The sequence below is a fragment of the Colobus angolensis genome, unplaced genomic scaffold (assembly GCF_000951035.1).
Source record: "Colobus angolensis palliatus isolate OR3802 unplaced genomic scaffold, Cang.pa_1.0 Scaffold67, whole genome shotgun sequence".
Lineage (NCBI taxonomy): Eukaryota > Metazoa > Chordata > Mammalia > Primates > Cercopithecidae > Colobus > Colobus angolensis.
Window position 1 is genome coordinate 6,623,101 of NW_012120376.1, and position 21,425 is coordinate 6,644,525.

General features: G+C 41.5%; 1 protein-coding gene across 2 annotated transcripts in view; it reads left to right on the forward strand.

Moving 5' to 3' along the window:
- The window catches only part of TMEM194A (transmembrane protein 194A), a 24,417-nt gene extending 4,113 nt beyond the window's left edge, over nucleotides 1-20,304 (forward strand). The window contains exons 2-9 of one of the 2 annotated variants that reach the window (XM_011926063.1): nucleotides 3,100-3,224; nucleotides 5,136-5,355; nucleotides 7,252-7,324; nucleotides 11,232-11,325; nucleotides 11,786-11,900; nucleotides 12,621-12,846; nucleotides 15,009-15,182; nucleotides 15,899-20,304. In XM_011926063.1, the coding sequence (XP_011781453.1) occupies nucleotides 3,100-3,224; nucleotides 5,136-5,355; nucleotides 7,252-7,324; nucleotides 11,232-11,325; nucleotides 11,786-11,900; nucleotides 12,621-12,846; nucleotides 15,009-15,182; nucleotides 15,899-16,079 (1,208 nt within the window). In that variant the 3' untranslated portion in view covers nucleotides 16,080-20,304. The remainder of the gene's footprint in view (nucleotides 1-3,099; nucleotides 3,225-5,135; nucleotides 5,356-7,251; nucleotides 7,325-11,231; nucleotides 11,326-11,785; nucleotides 11,901-12,620; nucleotides 12,847-15,008; nucleotides 15,183-15,898) is intronic. The other variant, XM_011926064.1, reaches the window with a different exon arrangement.
- The last annotated feature ends 1,121 nt before the right edge of the window (nucleotides 20,305-21,425 follow it).

Genomic DNA, 21,425 nt, shown 5'->3' on the forward strand with positions numbered 1-21,425 from the left:
TAGACGGAGTTTTGCCCTTGTTGCCCAGACTGGAGTGCAATGGCACAGTCTCGGCTCACTGCAACCTCAGCCTCCAGGGTTCAAGCAGGTCTCCTCCCTCTGCCTCCCGAGTAACTAGGATTATAGGTGCATGCCACCATGCCCGGCTAATTTTTTGTATTTTTGGTACAGACGGGGTTTTACCAGGCTGGCCAGGCTGGTCTCAAATTCCTGACCTTGTGATCCGCCCGCTTCAGCCTCCCAAAGTGCTGGGATTACAGGCATGAGCCACCACGCCCAGCCACACTCAGCTAATTTTGTATTTTTAGTAGAGATGGGGTTTCACCATGTTGGCTAGGTTGGTCTCAAACTCCTGACCTCAGGTGGTCCACCCGCCTCAGCCTCCCAAAGTACTGGGATTACAGGTGTGAGCCACCACGCCTGGCCTTCATTTATTATTTTTTAGTGACATGGTTTTGCTGTGACATCCAGGCTAGAATGCAGTGCACAATCATAGCTCACTATAACTTCCCATCTCGGTCTCCCCAAGTAGCTGGGACTACAGGCACATGTCGTCTGCCTGATAAAAATCATTATTAATGTTTCTGGATTAAACATTTGGTTGGATGTTGGTGGTTTGTACTGTTGATTGGATATTTGTGGTATTTCTAGTTTTTCAGTGTTGTAAGTTTGTGAACATCTTTGTGTATAAATTTTTATTATTTATTAATTGTTTGAGATGGAGTCTTGCTCTGTCGCCCAGGCTGCAGTGTGGTGGCACCATCTCGGCCACCTAGATTCAAGTGATTCTCCTACCTCACCCTTCCGAGTAGCTGGGATTATAGGTGTGCACCACCATACCCAAGTAATTTTTTTGTATTTTTAGTGGAGTCGGGATTTCGCCATGTTGGCCAGGCTTGTCTCAAACTCCTGACCTCAAGTGATCTGCCTGCCTCAGCCTCCCAAAATGCTGGGATTACAGGTGTGAGCCACCATGCCTGGCCATATATTTTTTTTCTTTTTTCTTTTTGTAGAGATGGGGTTTTGTCATGTTGGCCAGGCTGGTCTCAAACTCCTGAGGTCAAGCAATCCCCTCACCTTGACTTCCCAAAGTGCTGGGACTACAGGCGTGAACCACCATGCATGGCCCCAACTTTTTATTTATTTATTTTATTTTATTTTATTTATTTTTTTGAGATGTAGTCATGCTCTGTCACCCAGGCTGGAGTACAGAGGCACAATCTCTGCTCACTGCAGTCTTCCCCTTCCAGGTTCAAGTGATTCTCCTGCCTCCGCCTCCCGAGAAGCTGGGATTACAGGCGCCCGCCACCACGCCCGGCTGAGTTTTTTGTATTTGTAGTAGAGATGGGGTTTCACCATGTTGGCCAGGCTGGTTTCGAACTCCTGACCTCAAGTGATCTGCCTGCCTTGGCCTCCCAAAGTGCTGGAATTTCAGGTGTGAGCCACCATGCCCGGCTAGACAGTGGTCAGTTTTAAACCTTGAATTAGCTGATACTAAATAGAAATTGAGAGGAGAATCTTCTGTTTTGGTATATCAGAGGGACTGCATGTAATCATTGCCTGCTCTTAAAACTTGAAGTGAGACAAAACAGCTGGAAGGAAACAACCTTGAAATCTTTTAGTATCCTCCTAAAGTACTATATATTAAAAATATTGCTGGCTGGGCTTGGTGGCTCACGCCTGTAATCCCAGCACTTTGGCTGGCTGAGGTGGGTGGATCAGTTGAGGCCAGGAGTTCTAGATCAGTCTGGCCAACATGGTGAAACTCCATCTCTACTACAAAAATACAAAAAAAATGTTAGCCAGTTGAGGTGGCTCATGCCTGTAATCCCAGCTACTCAGGAGGCTGAGGTGGGAGAATCGATAGAACCTGGGAGGCGGAGGTTGCAATGAGCCAAGATCGCACCACTGTATTCCAGCCTGGGTGACAGAGGGAGACCCTGTCTGGAAAAAAAAAAAATGCTCACTGGGTGTGGTGGCAGATCTGTAATCCCAGTACTTTGGGAGGCCAGTGTGGGAGGATTGCTTTAGGCCAGGAGTTCAAGACCAGCCTGGGCAACATAGTAAGACCTTGTCTCTCTAAAAAAAAAACTAGCTGGGTATGGTGGCATGTACCTGTAGTCCTGGCTGCTTGGGAGGCTAAAGTGGGAGGATTGTTTGAGCCCAAGAGTTTGAGGCTGCAATGAGCTATGATCCCATTACTGTACTCCAGCCTGAGCAGCAGAGCCAGACCCTGTCTCAAAAAAAAGAAAAAACTTACCAATTCTGTTCCACTCAGGAAAGGGATAGAGAAAATCAACAGATGGAGTATTTTAGCTTACTTTAACTATTCCTTTATAGGACAGGAAGTATATCTAGACCGTAGTCAGACCTGGGGGTGAATCTCACATAGGCTATTTACTACTTGTGTGATTTTGGAGCCAATTAATCTTTCTTAAACATCAGTTCCTCATTTATAAAATAGGGATTATGAGAGTGCTTACCTCGTAGCATTGTTGGGAGCATTAAATGAGACAGCATACTGTCTTGTTTATTTATCTATTTATTTATTTGAGACAGAATTTTGCTCTTGTTGCCCAGTCTGGGGTGCAATAGCATGATCTCCACTCACCGAAATCCCTGCCTCCCAAGTTCAAGCAATACGCCTGCCTCAGCCTCCCGAGTAGCTGGGATTAGAGGCATGTGCCACCACGCCTGGCTAATGTTTTTGTATTTTAGTAGAGACGGAGTTTCTCCATATTGGTCAGGCTGGTCTCAAACTTCTGACCTCAGGTGATTCGCCCACCTCGGCCTCCCAAAGTGCTGGGATTATAGGCATGTACCACCGTGCCTGGCAGCATACTGTCTTAATAGGTACTTAATAGTAGTTTTTATTATTACTTGTCTGACTGAATGACTGTGTAATATTTAAATAATTAAACAACAGAAATAAGACTCTGCCTTAGTTCTTCTTTCTTCTCAGTTTTTTTCCTTATTTCTCAGTCTGGCTAATGTTTTAACCCAAAGTTTAGGAAGGTGGTTAGTTTAATCTTTTTCATGAAATGAGTTATAGTTATTAGCTTGTTATGTTTAATTCTTGTTTCCTTTCTTTGCATAAAGCTGAAATTGATATAAATGTCGTCATGCTTCAGGAATCCCAAGTTTGTGAAAAGCGTGCCAGCCAACAATTCTGTTACACAAATGTGCTTATTCCAAAATGGCATGATATATGGACACGGATACAGGTAATAATTTGGAATCCTCTGGCAGGGGCAGCTTCTGTAAATTTCTGTCTGTCGGTGATTAATGAGTATTTTGACACTTTTCTCCCTTTCACATACTTAAAAAAAATGTTAACAATCTTGTTAGGGTTGAGATTATCCTGAGTTGTATTTTCATCAATAAGCATTTATGCCTACTTTGTATTCCCCTCTGCTCCCTCAAGTAGATTACAGTATTCCAGGGTAAACTTCCTTTCCTCTTCCCTCCTTTTCCCAAAGAAACTGCTTCATTTTCTTGTCCTTCATTTTGCAGTAAGTGTGTGTGCACACACACACACCCTTCTTGCTTTTTTTATTTTTATTTTTTATTTTTTGAGGCAGTCTCCCTCTGTTGCCCAGGCTGGAGTGCAGTGGCACCATCTTGGCTCACTGCAGTCTCCGCCTCCTGGGTTCAAGTGATTCTCCTGCCTCAGCCTCCCGAGTAGCTGGGATTACAGGCGTATGCCACCACACCTGGCCAATTTTTTTGTATTTTTTTGCAGAGATGGGGTTTCATCATGTTGGCCAGGCTGGTCTGAAACTCCTGACCTCAAGTGATCTGCCCGCCTCGGCCTCCCAAAGTGTTGGGATTATAGGCATGAGCCATCACACCCAGCCCTCCTCTTTCTTTTAAAGGCCTTATGCCTTCTTTGGGCTGGAAACTGTTATGTGCCCGTCAGGATGTAAACTCTTTTGCCCCGCTGTTCCTATTCTGATTCTACATGAGATATTTCATAAACCCCCAGAGCTGAAGAATGACTTTGGTCTCATTTGTTTCATAACACTGTTAAGTCACCTGGCAAACAGGAGTGTCTGGCAGTAACAGTGATTGAACAAAATGAGTCCTTTCAGAAATGTCGTAGTTGTTATAAGCATAGTTACTGATAAGGGCATTTGTTGTTCACATCAAAAACATAGGGTGGACTTGTGGATTTTGTTTTTTTTCAGATGGAGTCTTGCTCTGTCACCCAGGCTGGAGTGCAGTGGCACGACCTCGGCTCCCTGCAACCTCCGCTTCCTGAGTAGCTGGGGGCCGTGCCCGACCAACTTGTGGATTTTAAAAAAAAATTATTAAAAAAAAAGTCTGATAAGCTGGGCACAGTGGCTCATGCCTGTAATCCCAGCACTTTGGGAAGCTGAGGCGGGTGAATCACTTGAGGTCAGGAGTTTGAAACCAGCCTGGCCAATATGGTGAAACCCTGTCTCTACTAAAAATACAAAAATTAGCCAAGGGTGGTGGCACGCACCCTGTAGTCCCAGCTACTCAGGAGGCTGAGGCAGAAGAATCACTTGAACTCAGGAGGCGGAGGTTGCAGTGAGCCGAGGTCATGCCACTGTACTCCAGCCTGGGCGACAGAGCAAGACTCCGTTTCAAAAAAAAAAAAAAAATTATCTGATAAAAAAGTGATACTCCATCTGGGGCACATTATAACCAACATTTACTCATAATCAGTGACTTGTGACAATGGATTGAATTCAGCCTGTCATTATGGAAAATGTTTTTAGTTTTCTGAGGCAGTTTATGCCTGGCAATTTTCTTAATATTATAGACCTTTGTTTTGTGTGATCTCTAATAAATAGCTGTATTGATAACTCTTTCAGCTTGGAAGTCTTTTTTCCTCTATGTTCTACGTTCTAGGTCAGAACGACCTAATAGTAGATTCAGATCATGTTAACAAGAAGGTATTCTAACAGCTGTCTCTGTAACATGTGCAGTGTTACTTGCCCAATTATGTTTTTAGCCTCTGTATTTCTATATTTCTGATAAGCCTTGTGGAAAACTGACACTATTACTGATTTAGTTGTTTACTCTGAGGGTTTTAAAAAAAATTGTATTTGTGAAAAATTAGAATTCCTACTTCCTTTTTTCTCATCCTGATTTTATTTGTGTTACAGATCCGAGTAAATAGTTCCAAATTGGTTCGAGTCACGCAGGTGGAGAATGAGGATAAACTGAAGGAGCTAGAGCAGTTTAGTATCTGGAACTTTTTTTCCTCCTTTTTAAAGGAGAAATTGAATGACACCTATGTTAACGTGGGTCTATACAGCACGAAAACCTGCCTCAAAGTTGAAATTATAGAGAAGGACACCAAGTACAGTGTCATTGTGATCCGGAGTAAGTCTCACCTCTCTTTTTCTGATGGATTCTGTAGTGATAAGGACTGAGTTCTGAAGGGTATAATTAGTGAGACTGAGAAGTCAGCCCAAGACATCTCCAGTTGGGTTCTGATTATAACCCTGAGTATACCACTGCTCCAAACAGTTCATGGAGACTTCACCCCATATCAGACACTTTAGGCCTAGAATTGAAACTCCACCTCAGGAAATTCTGAGTACTTCCTTACCTGGAACTGTGAAGACTTTTATTCGTAATTACAATGTGCTGCTAGTGGCCCTGAGCATATATGCCAAATACTCTTAGAGTAAATCAGATAGATGTGTTCTGCCTTCTGGACACTTCTAGACAAAGGTAACTATCCGATGTGTACATGCCTATATTTAAAGACATGAATGGTTAATAAAAATTGAAGAAAGGGCCGGGCGCGGTGGCTCAAGCCTGTAATCCCAGCACTTTGGGAGGCCGAGAGGGGCGGATCACAAGGTCAGGAGATCAAGACCATCCTGGCTAACATGGTGAAACCCCGTCTCTACTAAAAAATACAAAAAACTAGCCGGGTGAGGTGGCGGGCGCCTGTAGTCCCAGCTACTCGGGAGGCTGAGGCAGGAGAATGGCGTGAACCCGGGAGGCGGAGCTTGCAGTGAGCCGGGATCTGGCCACTACACTCCAGCCTGGGCGACAGAGCGAGGCTCTGTCTCAAAAAAAAAAAAAAAAAAAAATTGAAGAAAGGTAAAATTGAATATTAATCATTCACAAGTAAAAAGTGTATTCATGGAACCATAAATAAAGATGAAGACCACTGCAGTTTAAAACTTACTCAGTGGAACTGGGAGAAGTTTTCTCTTTTCTGAAGATGACTGAGAAAGTTTCAGCTGAGATTCTCGAGTAGCCCTGACTACAGGGGCACGAGGCTATACCCCACAAAAAAAAAAAAAAAAAAAAAAATTGAAGAAAGGTAAAATTGAATATTAATCATTCACAAGTAAAAAGTGTATTCATGGAACCATAAATAAAGATGAAGACCACTGCAGTTTAAAACTTACTCAGTGGAACTGGGAGAAGTTTTCTCTTTTCTGAAGATGACTGAGAAAGTTTCAGAGGAGATGGATCCTGTTGAATTCTCTCTGACTTTGTTTCCCCTTGGTTACTACACAGGGTCCTGGGATGTTGTAAGTAGTAGAAATTTTGCTAGGTTTAGTATGAAATAGGTTGTGCCCTTCCATTTGTCTTAGGGTTCTTTGGTTATGTAGGGTTGGCTTGTTTTTTGATGTTCCTTCTACATTTATTGATTCCTGCTGCTCCTGTTCTGTGTGTGGGCCTCCCGTAGAGCTGTTGAATGTGAAAGCTGTGGGAGTATCTGGTATGCCACTGAGGGGCCTTTGCTAGGGCCCCCTGGTCCTGAGTGAGATGTATTTGTGTGTAGGCTTTTCCAGCGCAGTGCTCTGTAGCAAAGGGAAGTAGGTGGTATTGTTGGGCAAGAAAAGCGGCCAGTTAGAGAACAACACAAGGCCCTGACCCACAGTTCTGGGCAAATCTGCTGAGTTCCATGACTGTGAGTGACTTAAAGCTTGAAAGCCAGAGTGATAGAGACCCCTAGTGGGTGATTGCATGAATTGCTGATGGTACTGTCTAGCTTTGTCCAAAACGAAGCTTGAGTTTCTTTTAACCTTAGCCGCAATAAAAGTAAGATCATCAGGCAAATACAGGTTAGACAGAGACCTAATTATACATTGGAAGGGTGCCCAGGCTTTAGGTGGAATTTAAATGCTTTTTAGGTGGGCTGTTGCATTTATTTTTACTGTAGCTGACCAGTAGTGCCAACGTTGTCTTTTATTCTATAATGCCTTAAGCTGTTTTGTTCCCTTATTAAGCAAAAATCTTTATTTATTTCAGGATTTGATCCCAAACTCTTTCTTGTTTTCCTTCTTGGACTTATGCTATTTTTTTGTGGAGACTTGCTGAGCAGGTAGGTTCCAAGGCTAGTGTGTAGAATGACACGGCTCATACCTATCCTGCTTGGGTTTTATAATAACTGTTAAGTACTGCCATTCCCATTTCCAGGATCTTTATGGCTTGGCTGTTGCCTGCTTGGATAGTTTAAAAAATACTTTAATGTGTATTATGATTTTTGTTTTTTCTTATTTGAACAATGTTGACAATAATGAAATTCCCACATTAGGTTGGCCCATCATTAGGTTGATAGGAGTTAGCCAATACAGTGAAATGGAACATCATCACCCTTTCCATTGCTAGAAGTAGTGTGTTAAGGTGTCATCTTTACAGGTCCATGGGTTGATGAGTTTCATTTTGTTCAGACATAGAGAGACAAATATCGGCTGGGCGTGGTGGCTCACGCCTGTAATCCCAGCACTTTGGGAGGCCGAGGTGGGTGGATCACGAGGTCAGGAGATCGATACCATCCTGGCTAACATGGTAAAACCCCATCTCTACTGAAAATACCAAAAAATTAGCCGGGTGTGGTGGCAGGTGCCTGTAGTCCCAGCTACTTGGGAGGATGGGGCAAGAGAATGGCATGAACATGGGAGGCGGAGCTTGCAGTGACCCGGGATCACGCCACTGCACTCCAGCCTGGGCAACAGAGTGAGACTCCGTCTCAAAAAAAAAAAAGAGACAAATATCAACTGCTCAGCCTGGGCAACATGGTAAAACCCTGTGTCTACAAAAAATACAAAAATTAGCTGGGTGTGGTGGCATGTGCCTGTGATCCCAGTTACTCAGGAGGCTGAGGCACGAGAACTGCTTGAGCCTGGAGGCAGAGGTTGCAGTGAGCCGAGATCACACCATTGCACTCCAACCTGGGCCACAGAGGGAGACCCTGTTTCAAAAAAAAAATCAAGTGCTTATTCATTTTCTTCCTTTAGGAACCTACTAGTTAAGACAGGTGAGACTGACATGTACAAATGTGAAGAAAATATATAGGTAACTAAATAAACATTGAGTGAAGGTAAAATCAGCATTAAGTTTGTATACAAGTAAAAAGTATTTGTGGAGTAGTGAATGAAAGATTAAGAATTGGAGTTTGAAGTTGGGCTGGAGTGGGTTGCTGGAAGTTGTTCCTTATTTTGGGGATGCTGAGAGAAACAATGAGGGAGGAATAACTGGTAGAAAAAAATCTGGAATGAGGGCTGGTTGTGGTGGCTCACACCTGTAATCCTAGCACTTTGGGAGGCTGAAGGGGGAGGATGACTTGAGCCCAAGAGTTTGAGACCAACCTAGGCAACATAGTGAGACCCTGCCTCTACAAAAAAATACGAAAATTAGCCAGGCCTGGTTGTGCATGCCAGTAGTCCCAGCTACTTGGGAGTCTGAAGTAGGAGGATCACTTGAGCCCGGGAGGTTGAGGCTGCAGTGATCTGTGATCGCACCACTGCACTCCAGCCTGGGTGACAGAGTGAGACCCTGTCTCAAAAAAGAAAAAATAATAATAATTGGGTTGGGAGAGATGATGGAGATGGGAATAGGACATTACACAGAGGCTCATTATTGGGAAATATATGAGGGAAGCCCTTGAATACTAATCTTCATAATCTGATAGTAACTACATAGCGTCAGTCTCTACAGTTCTCTGACCTCAAGTTTTGGGCAAATATAGGCACACATCAGTTTATTGTATTTTATTGTGGTTCACAGATAGTGCATTTCTTTCCAAATTGAAGGTTCGTGGCAACCCTGGGTCGAGCAAGTCTACCACACCATTTTCCCAATAGCATGTGCTCACTTGGGGTCTCTGTGTCACATTTTAGTAATTCTTATAATATTTCAGACTTTTTCATGTGATTATAACTGTTATGGTGATCCATGATCAGTGATCTTTGATGCTGCTGTTGCAATTATTTTGGGGCACCACATGTCCATGTAAGACACTATATTAGTTCATGCTGTTGATAAAGATACCCGAGACTGGGTCATTTATAAAGAAAAAGAAGTTTAATGGACTCATAGTTCCTCATGGCTGGGGAGGCCTCACAATCATGGCAGAATGCAAAAGGCACATCTTACATGGTGGCAGGCGAGGGAGAATGAGAGCCAAGTGAAGGGAAACCCCTTATAAAACCATCAGATCTCATGAGACTTATTCACTATCATGAGAAACAGTATGAGGGAAACTCCCCCCATGATTCATTTATCTCCCACCAGGTCCCTCCTACAACATGTGGGAATGATGGGAGCTACAATTCAAGATGAGATTTGGGTGGGGACACAGCCAAACCATATTAGACAGTGAACTTAGTGAATGTCAACTCCACCAGTTGGTTATTCCCCTGTCTCCCTTCTTCTTGGGCCTCCATATTCCCTGAGAAACAGCAATATTGAAACTAGACCAATTAATAACCTTAGAGTAGATAGTAAGTCTTCAAGTGAAAGGAAGAGTCATACATCTCTCTGATTATGCTTAGTGAGGACAGCAAAAGCCAAGATAGGCCAAAAGCTAGACCTCTTGTCCCAAGTAGTTAGCCAAGTTGTGAATGCAAAGGGAAAGTTCTTGAGGGAAATTAAAAGTGTTACTCCAGGAAACACACAAGTGATAAGAAAGTGAAACAGCCTTATTGCTGATATGAAGAGGGTTTTAGTTGGCTGTTGAGAAGATTAAACCAGATACAACTTTTTTAAAGCTAAAGCCTGATCCAGAGCAAGACCCTAACTCTCTTCAATTCTGTGAAGGCTGAGAGAGGTGAGGAAGCCTCAGAAGAAAAGTTTACAGCTAGTGAAGGAAGGGTCTTGGTTCATGAGATTTAAGGAAAGAAGCTGTCTTCATTACATAAAAGTGCAAGGTAGGCTGGGCGTGGTGGCTCATGCCTGTAGTCTCAGCACTTTGGGAGGCCGAGGCGGGCAGATCACTTGAGCCCACGGAGTTCAAGACCAGCCTGAGCAACATGGTGAAACCCTGCCTTTATAAAAAATACAAAAAAGTCAGTCATGGTACCAGCTACTTGGAAGGCTGAGGTGGGAGAATCACCTGGGCCTAGTAGATCAAGGCTGCAGTGAGCCATGATCACACCATTGCACCCCAGCTTGGGCAACACAGTGAGACTTTGTCTTAAAAAAAAAAAAAAAAAGATGAAGCAAGCACTGATATAGAAGCTGCTGTAGCAAGTTGTTCAGAAGATCTAGCTAAGATCATTGTTGGAAGTGGCTACAATTAAAGAGCTCCTCAATGTAGACAAAATAGCCTTATACTGGAAGAAGATGCCATTGAGGACTTTCATGGCGAGAGAGAAGTCAGTGCCTAGCTTCAAAGGAGGGGTGATCCTCTTGTTAAGGGTTAATGCTGTTGGAGGATTGACTCCAATTTTGAAAGAAGTTCTGTGGTAAAATGCTATCAGACAGTATTGCATGCTTTAGAGAAATCTTTATGAAAGGAGGAGGAGCCAGTGCAGCAAACTTCATTGTATTTTAAGAAATTGCCACAGCCACTCCAGTCTTCAGAAACTACCACCTTCATCAGTCAACAGCCATCAACATGGAAGTGAGACCCTCCACCAGCAAAAAATGATGACTCACTGAAGACTTAGATGATCTTTAGCAGTTTTTAGCAAAGCATTTTTAATTAAGGAATATATACTTCAAAGACATAATGCTGTTGTACACTTAATACACTCTAATATAGGGTAAACATGATTTTTATATGCACTGGGAAACCAAAAAATTTGTGTGACTTACTTATTGCAGTTGCAGTATTTGGTTTGTTGCAGTGGTCTGGAACCAAATTGGAAATGTTTCTGATGTTTGCTTGTACTGCTGTAATCTTGTACCTTTTAAAATCTTTTGGCTAGGTTAGTTGTCCTAGTTTCAACAGTACTATGTATGAAATATATACATATGGTCATGAAATACATTTTTTTTTTCTGCAGAAGTCAAATTTTCTACTACTCCACTGGGATGAGTGTGGGAATTGTGGCCTCTCTACTAATCATCATTTTTATACTATCTAAGTTTATGCCTAAGGTAAGTATCAGAATCTTCATGTGCAGCTAGAATGAATTTGGGTAGCTGAAGGACCGTTTTCCTGGGTAATCTTAGAAAACTGAAAATGTGTATTGATGGCTGATGAGTCAATGTTCTACTCTCCTTGATTCAGAAAGGTACTTTCCACGATGAAACTTGAAGCTTGATTACAAATTCTTTCTTTTTATATAAAATCCTGTGCTCAGAGGGGGATTAAAGTCTCCTTCCTGTTTTTTAATTATATAGCCAGGCTTTTAAGTTATTTAGCATCTCATCTTCCCAGTGTTCCTTGCAGACTGTACCATTTTAAGTATAAAGGACATCTTTTTAAGAGAAGTGTTTTTTGTGCATTTTGAGTAGGTTGAATTTTTTTAAAAAAAAATCATAGTTCCATTTTGCTTCTTTTATGTATGGAAAGCCTGTTGTAACTTTTTGCTTTCACTTCTACTCTCTGTCTTAGAAAAGTCCCATTTACGTCATCCTGGTGGGAGGCTGGTCTTTTTCTCTGTACCTCATTCAACTAGTTTTTAAAAATTTACAAGAGATCTGGAGGTGTTACTGGCAGTATCTTTTAAGTAAGTGTTGTCAGTTTTGCTTTCCTTTTGTATGTTTATAGGCTGTTTCAGTTAATTTAATCATGAAAAGATTTTACCTGCTTATGGAATTTAATAATTCATGTCATTTTTTAAAACTTTTAAAAATCATGGTTTTTCACTTATTTCTAACCCCTCTATGATTATCACCTTCTCTTAAATTGGTGCTGTTAAGGAGAAGATGTTCATTTACTGGTATTCATAAATATACCTTTCTTTACACAATAAACATCTTTCTGAAAAGCTGTAAATTGACCTTATTAATGGAATCATATTTTAAATATACTTGGGGACCTTAAGTAAAGGACTCTGCAGTAAATTTTTTTCTCCTTCATTTCTGAATGAACTGCTGTAGATTTTATTTACAAAGTAAAAATCCTTGGTCATATAGATAGTAACCTTTGATTTATCCTTTGAGGGGTGATTAATCTGGATTTCCATATATTGGTTTTTAAAATAGACTATTTCAGGGTTGTTCGACATATAACTTTAATGTTCTGTTTCAACCAAATAAATTTAGGACAGCAGAAAGGATAGAAACTTAGAGAAATGTATTCTAAGAAAAAAGTGTGAATAATTAAGTAAAAGTTTGATTTCCTGGTTCAATTGGTGCTATATAGTAAATTTACTACTGTTTCCCACACAAATTATTTTTACCAAGTATAGATGAAACAGAATGTCTTCTGATAACTCTTCTCATAGGTTATGTCCTCACAGTTGGATTCATGAGTTTTGCAGTGTGTTACAAATACGGGCCCTTGGAGAATGAACGAAGTATCAACCTGCTGACCTGGACCTTGCAGCTAATGGGCCTGTGTTTCATGTATTCTGGCATCCAGATACCACATATTGCCCTTGCCATTATCATCATTGCTCTGTGTACTAAGAATCTGGAATACCCTATTCAGTGGCTGTACATCACCTACAGGTGACTGAAAGGCAATGTAACTTAATAATATTGACAGGTACAGTGTGGGATGCAGTTGCAGCAAGAGGATACAGAGGTGTTGACCTGGGAGCTTCTTCGTTAATGAAAAGTCATTGTGTTGTACTTCCGCTTTTGTTCCTTCCCGAGTCTATTTTTTTTTTTTTACTTTCTATAGGAATTTTTATATTTTTATTCTAGTCATTTTATATAAAATAAAAAACGTCTAGTAAAATGTTATGTGTTCCTGTTACCACAAGGTGGTGCAAATTATATCACTTTTTTTTGGAGATGGAGTCTTGCTCTGTCGCCCAGGCTGGAAGTGCAGTGGCGTGATCTCGGCTCACTGCAACCTCCCCTCCTGAGTTCAAGCGATTCTCCTGCCTGAGCCACCTGAGTAGCTGGGATTACAGGCATGCGCCACTACACCCAGCTAATTTTTGTATTTTTAGTAGGTTTCACCATGTTGACCAGGCTGGTCTCGAACTCCTGACCTCAAATGTCAGGGGTTCCGAAAGTGCTGAGGCACTTCCAAAGTGCTTGAATTAGAAAGTGCTGGGATTACAGATGTGAGCCACCACACCCGGCCACAAATTATATCGCTTTTATACTATATGCTCATTGAGGTCTCCTGGGTTCAGATTTTTTTTTTTTTTTTGAAACAGTCTCCCTCTGTCACCCAGGCTGGAGCACAGTGGCATGATCTTGGCTCACTGCAACCTCCGCCTCCCGGGTTCAAGTGATTCTCTTGCCTCAGCCTCCCGAGTAGTTGGGACTACAGGCGGGCACCACCATGCCTGTCTAATTTTTGTATTTTTAACAGAGGTGTGGTTTCACCATGTTGGCCAGGGTGATCTCAAACGCCTGACTTCAGGTGATCTGCCTGCCTCAGCCTCCCAAAGTGCTAGGATTATAGGTGTGAGCCACCTCGCCCGGCCCATTTCAGACTATTTCTCAGTGGCTTTCAGATTGCTCTGGAGGTCTTAGTCTTATTTTAAGATGTAATTCGTAGCATGTTTTGTCACCTTGCAAAATAAATATGGAATGTTCCTAGATCCTGAAGTTGTCTATTATAGATAGTCAAGGTGATACCTTCAGTTTGGGAAATCAAGTTATTGGACCACAATCTTTTTTTTTTTTGAGACGGAGTCTTGCTGTGTCACCAGGCTAGAGTGCAGTGGTACAATCTCAGCTCACTACAACCTCTGCCTCCCGGGTTTAAGCGATTCTCCTGCTTCAGCCTCCTGAGTAGCTGGGATTACAGGCACATGCCACCACGCCCAGCTAGTTTTTGTATTTTTAGTAGAGATGGCATTTCACCATGTTGGCCAGAATGGTCTCAATCTCGACCTTGTGATCCGCCTACCTTGGCCTCCCAAAGTGCTGGGATTACAGGCGTGAGCCACCGCGCCTGGCCTTTTTTTTTTTGAGACGGAGTTTTGCTCTTGTTGTCCAGGCTGGAATGCAGTGGCATGATCTCGGCTCACTGCAACTTCCGCCTGCCCGGTTCAGGCGATTCTCCTGCCTCAGCCTCCCGAGTAGCTGGGATTACAGGCATGCACCACCACGCCCGGCTAATTTTGTATTTTTAGTAGAGACAAGTTCCTCCGTGTTGGTCAGGTTGATCTCCAACTCCTGATCTCAGGTGATCTGCCTGCCTCGGCCTCCCAAAGTGCTGGGATTATAGGCGTGAGCCACTGCGCCCAGCTAGGACCATAATCTTACAATTTTCTTGTTATTTTCCCATCTATTAAAAAATAAGTAAGTATTTTATCATTTATTGAAAAATAAATGAGTTTATTCACATTAGTGGATAATATTGACTGTAAATAATTTTTCCCTTTCTATAGGCATTTTTATATTTTTATTCTAGTCATTTTATATAAAATAAAAACATCTAGTAAAATGTCATGTGTTCCTGTTACCACAAGGTGGTGCAAATTATATCACTTTTTTTTTTGGACATGGAGTCTTGCTCTGTCGCCTATGAGTTGTCATTCATAGTCTAGTATGTCAGGCATTCATTATAACTAAAGATGTCTATGGAATTTTTAGGAGTGATGACTCTTAATGTTCAGGCTGTCTGCTGTGTGCTTGGCCCACTGAAGGGAGCTAGAAGTAAGATTACTGATTAATGATTCATAATGTTATTTTGGTGAGCACAGAAAGGTGTATAAGGCAGCAGAAAAGCCTGTCCCCCCTCGTCTCCTGACAGAAGAAGAATATCGGATACAAGGAGAGGTAGAAACCCGAAAGGCTTTAGAAGAGCTCCGAGAATTTTGTAACAGTCCAGACTGCTCTGCTTGGAAGACTGTTTCTCGAATCCAGTCTCCAAAAAGGTACACTCTTGGCCAGATATACCAAGCATCTATCAGGGTAATTGCGACCTTGAGTTCTACCAGAGATCGTACCTCTAGAGAATCATGCACTTGTGACCTTTGTTTTCCTGTTATCTTCAAGTAGTCAAGAGAAAGGTAGATATATAATCACACATTAAGCAATAACCTGTTTCCTCAGGGAACTATCTACTCTAGCTTTGATTGTAGCATTAAGATGGGAAGACTCCAGTACCATATTAAGTTTCCTTTCTGAAAGTTTTGCATTGCTCTCTGAGTTGGTAGGGTTCCTCTCCACCCACTTTTTAGTTGGGGGCAACTGTACCAATGAGTATGTGAAGCTTCAGTTTGGAATCATGATGGTATAAAGTTTATAGGGCCATAAACGTGAATAACTGTGTAATGCCCCGCAATCTTCTCTTATGGGGATTACAGATGACTAAAGGAACCTTGGCACTTTCATAATTAGAAAGGATAGGCAAGTGCTTATTAAGCAGGATGGAGTTGCAGGGGTATTGGCTTATGATCCCAGCTTTCCTTTTCTCCTTAACTTCATGCTTTAGTGTACTTACCTGCCAGAGTAAGGACAAGGATGTTGGCTAGACTCAATATAATTTGTGTTGTGAGCATATCGAAGGCTTTAATTTGTTCTTATTTTGAAAGAAAACCAGAAAGGACAGAAGGCATATTTCTAACGAGTATTATCTTCTCTGTTCCAGATTTGCTGACTTTGTGGAAGGCTCTTCCCACCTCACGCCAAATGAAGTTTCTGTACATGAGCAGGAGTATGGATTAGGGAGCATTATTGCCCAGGATGAAATCGATGAGGAAGCATCCTCTGAGGAGGAGGACTCATATTCTCGGTGTCCTGCTATCACACAGAACAACTTTCTAACCTAGGTGGTGGTCAGTTATCTTCATATGGACTGACTTGGTGCCTTGGTCCCTGTTGCGTGTGTTGTGCAATTGCTTTCAACCCTTTGACACAGTGAGATAGGGTAGAAATTCTCCCACTGAAATAAGAGGCCTAAAAAGGCCTCCCTTTGGAAATGGGAGGTCTCTATGGGATCCCTGAGGAAGGAGAGTGGATAAGGTAGTGAATGCTGTGGTAGTTCACTTCCCATTGGTTAAGCTAACAGCCCACTTTTATGTTCCCAGAGAATTTGGATGGCCACAGCTAGCATGGCATTCTAGTTCCTTTTTGAAAGTTGATTCAATCGTGGCATTTCTTTCACTGGCTCTCCAAAGTAAGAACTGTTGTTAAGTGCAGGAATGCTTTTTGATTATAGGCTGCATCTTGCAGAGAGAAATCCACAAATCTGAGCCTCTTTCACTCTAACTTTTATTTCAGTGACTTTAGAATAATTATTGATTTAACTCTTTTGGGAGGAAAACAGATTTTTATTGTTTTGTTTTTTAAATGAATGTCTTTTTAAAACGTTACAACCTCATGTTCCAGAACCAGCAAGTGCTCCAGAGTGACACGCCCCCTAGGCCTCTGCATATTTATTAATATGGATTATCCATTAAAATCCCAGGAGCTGCTGTTTTAAGCTTTGATTTAGTTCTCATACATATGATGGAAAGTCCTATTTGCCTTTAGGAACATGCCTGTAGGTTCTTCTGCAGGTGAGGTGTGTTGGGCTTTTTATTATATTCAACTTTCAATTCCATCTTAAAAAACATTCATATTCTTCTCTTCCCATTCTTCCTTGCCCTGCCTTTGCCCTTTCAGGAAGGGTCAGTTCCCTTACCTGTGAACTGTGTTATGTTCAGAGTAGCATTATTCCTGCTAGCTAGGAGAAGTCATCTTGTTTAGGGGATTTGGATGCTTTTTACAAGTTCTCCATTTTTCCTATCATTGGGTCACATATCTTTGAGTTGCTATGAAATCAAGAAACTATCTCCTTTTCCTTTCCCTTCCATTGTCTACATGTTCTGTCCATTCCTTTCAGCCTTTTCTCACCACCCATACTCCCCCAAATCTGAGTAATTTTTAAGCCCTGGAACTATGTAATTTCTTGATACAGAATTTGTAGTTATGCAGCAGCCACAGTTTGCATTGCCAGGAAATAGGCTCCAGGTTATCTTCATGCCTCTGGGGTGCTCATTCAGCTGTCAAGTTTCCATGAACTTACATTTATTTGTGATTGCATTTCTGACCTGAGATTTATGCTGCCTGTTGTTGTAGTAGCATTAGTTTCAGATTATTTTGCCAGTGCAGAGTACCCCTTATAAACCAGCAGTGTCATCTGTGAGGAAGCAAATTTTCAAGTGTCTGTCATTTACTTGGTTCTTTTTCTTTGCAGTCTTCACCCTCATACCCTGGAAAAATCTGTAATTACTTTAGCCAGGAAAATAGATGGTCATGGCAAGCGGACAGCATCAGACTTACTGGCTCACCATGATCATGGAAAAAGGCAGATGGTTTTTTAAAAAGCCATAATGACTCCTTTAGACCAGCCATTTAGCGTGGGTAATTTTGAAAGGCCTGGCTCCATTGCAGACTTCCAAAGGGTCAGCTCTGAGACTGCCCTCCAGGTGGGCAGTTGATTATTTCCGCCAGTGTTTTCCACAGCCTTAAACTGTCCTAAAGTGACAACTACCTCAGTTGGCAGGAAAGAGACATATAGTAGAAAGTGAAAAATGAGCAGTATTTGGGCAGATGCTATGGGTTACAGTTGAAGGGTAAAAGGAACTTTACATTGGGAAACCTTTATACCCTTGTGAACTATGTACATGGTAAAATGTTATCTCTCTACAAAGAACTATTAAAACTTCTGAGATACACTATTTTTTACCTTATTTATAGAAATTGAGACCTAGCATATTTAAGCATAAGTTTATTTTAAAAAATAATTCAACTTGTGCAAGTGGTCTCAGGATTCTCTGGAGATTTTGGTGCCTCCCCTACTTAGGGAGGTGATAGCTTGCCTCTAAGGGTGACTTTTCCTGATCATGTCTTTATTTCAATGAGAAAGCACTGTGAAATTGTGAAAGATTCTCCTCTTTCTCTGTTTAATAAACCCCCATGAAATATAGTTTCCATCTCTAGATCAGTTTTTTTCCACCGTGTTTAGATTTGAGGTGAGTAAAATCAAACTGTTTTTTACTCCCTGTCTGGTAGTTGGAGACCTGAGCTGTAGGCAGTGGAGATGGCAATTGGTTCTGCAGCCTAAGAGTTGCTCTCAGACAGTGAAGGACGGTGCTTCTCTGGTGTGCTGTGTGTCCTTGCCCTGCCTGCCTGTGGCTCTGCCCGGATGCTTCAGATCGTCTGTGTACCCGGAGATTGCTTGACTTCAACCTTCTTTAGGAGCTGCTCTTGTCTCCCTCTTGGCCACTTAGTTTGCTGGCTCAGTCACTACTTGAAGACCCCATTTAATTTTTCTCTGGCAGTTATAGCTCTTGTGATTTCAGTACAGTCTCATCTCTCAGACCAATCTCATCAAGAAGGATTGAAGGGATAACTATGAGGTAAGCTGGACATCGGAGCCATGTTTGCTGCCACATCAGCATCTTGCTCGGCAAATGTCAAGCCATAAATGGGCTCCAGGGCTCCGGATCTCATCAGCATTGGAAATCTATTGCCTCTCATCAGTCTGACCAAATTATGTAGAGCATTAACGTAGAGACTCCCATTAATGGGAATACAAGAGGCAGCTGGCATAAAACATTTTTCTTTCACTTTCCTTTCCCACTTAGATTGCTTCAAGAGACCAACAGAACACAGGGATCAAAAACAAGGAAAATTTAGCAACTTTGTTACCTTCTAATAAGTAATTCCTGTTAGCCATTGCATCCCACCAAAACTAGTTTATTTTTCCCCCAAATTCGTGATTTTTATGTCTGTTACAAAGGGAATTTTGCTGATGATAGCTCTTTGAGTCCCACTGTTCCATTTTATGCTAATAGATTCCATTCTAGGGCCCAGCCGTCTCTTCACTGATGGTGTTCCCTTTAACCTTTGGCATGTATAGTAGAATTTTGGTGAATGAATAGGCCAGATAGTCCCCCCAGGTCCTGATATCCATAAAAGGCTTGGGAATGCATTATGTAATTGTCCTTAGTCTTTTTGTTGTTTTAGAAAAAAAGAAAAGATGGGCTCAGATGGATGCCTACGTAAAAATGGTTCCTAGCTGTGTACTCATAACTTTTCTTTGAATTGAGTAGTGAAAGGAAGTAGGAGGAAAGGAAATTAAATGTCCTTCTGGTATTCTTTGGACTCAAGTCTGACATATGAGATAATAACCTATATTGAAATGCCAAGAATTGTATCTGAAACAAGAGAACAGTTTGACACATTTATCATACCTTCATATTACATATTAACTGAAACCAATTAATAAACATATGAAATATCCATTGAACAAGGCAAATGCACCTAAACCTTTTGTTTCTGTTTCTACATAGCAAAAATGGTTTTTTTTTTGGTTTTTTTTTTAAGGGGAACCTATATAATTATGACCCAGTGATGTCTTTTGGTGATTTAAGCTTACGGATTCAGGTTACAATTGAGTTGGATTCTAGATGGTTACTACCTTGAAAAGGATGTTTGTGCCTTATGTGACATGAGCCAGAGCCTGCTGGGAATAAGCAAAGCAGATTCATGCCAACACCAACTCATAGCTTTAGTGGGGGATGGGAGTGGTCACAGACTTCCAAAATGTGGGGCTTTGGATTTCCATACCACCCCACATGTGTGTCATCTTCCTCTCACACTCTTGATGATAATTTGAAAATGGTGAAATCATCTCTGAATTTGCCTGTAGCATGAGTACATTCTTATGACAACATAACAAATAGTTCAAAATGTGAATATTAGAAGCTGTTACAGCCTACAATTGCCGTAATTTTCCATGTTTGTGGAATTGATATTGAAATAGCAGGGCTAAGGAATTGCTGGCAAGTTTTAGCCTGTGGGTAATACCTTAGGGTTGTTTAAATATTTGTAATTTTTTAAAAATGTTCATGAATGTTTGAAAGGAACAAAATTATCAGGGATGGCTCTTTGTCATGGGTCTTATTTTTACCCTCTTTTCTGTAAGAAAAAAGAACAATGTCTTATGTATTTTTAAAGTTTTTGGTATAGTTTCTAATTCTAATTTTAATAAAAGTTTTATAGATATATCGTGGTCTTTCTTAATGAACATATTATTTTCTTGTTTGGATTTCTTGTTTTCAGGTATCAGCAATTAACTCCTCAGTTTCCTCTTTCTAATGAGATGGTTTTGCATGCCATTTATTTCCATTTTTTTCTTAGCCACCCCTTCCTGTCCTGAGTCTATACTGGTCTACTTTCATCCTTGGACTCAATGATTTCCCAGGATGCAAAATCTCTAAGGGGTATTCTTTCAGGAGCAGCAGGTTATACTACCATGCTGTCTCATAGAAAAGCAAAATATAGGTTATTCCTGGCCCAAGGAACTACTCTGATTACACTTTAGTTCTTTTGTTTTTTTATGGCATAAAATATCTCTTTTGTTTGTCCATTGGGATGGAGAGAAGACCTATGGCTCCAGCTATGGGATCCCTACTAAGAGCTCTGTATAGGATGGAAGAGAGAGTAGGGCTATAGTGAACATTATGAGTACTGAAGAAAAACCTTAATTATGTCTAGGCCCAGCTTCTACCATAGCAGTCTGGTACCTTTCATTTTATGTATTGGCTATCTTTTTTGCTCTGGGAATCCTTTGTAATATTCATATTAACTCTGGACCTGTCTTTTTTCATCTAATTAATTAATTATTACTTTTTTTTGAGACAGAGTCTTACTGTTGCCCAGGCTGGAGTGCAGTGGCATGATCTCGGCTCACTGCAATCTCTGCTTCCTGGGTTCAAGTGATCCTCCTGCCCCAGCCTCCTGAGTAGCTGGGATTACAGGCATATGCCACCACACCCTGCTAATTTTTGTATTTTTAGTAGAGACGGGGTTTCACCATGTTGGCAAGGCTGGTCTTGAACTCCTGACCTCAAATGATCCGCCCGCCTCGGCCTCCCAAAGTGCTGGGATTACAGGCATGAGCCATTGCACCCTGCCTATTTTTTATTATTATTACTTTTTGTTTTGTTTTGTTTTTTGAGATGGAGTTTCACTCTGTCACCCAGGCTGTAGTGCAGTGGCAGGATCTTGGCTCACTGTAACCTCTGCCTCCTGGGTTAAAGCAATTCTCCCTGCCTTAGCCTCCTGATTAGCTGGGATTACAGGCGCCCACCACCATTCCTGGCTAAGTTTTTGTATTTTTTGGG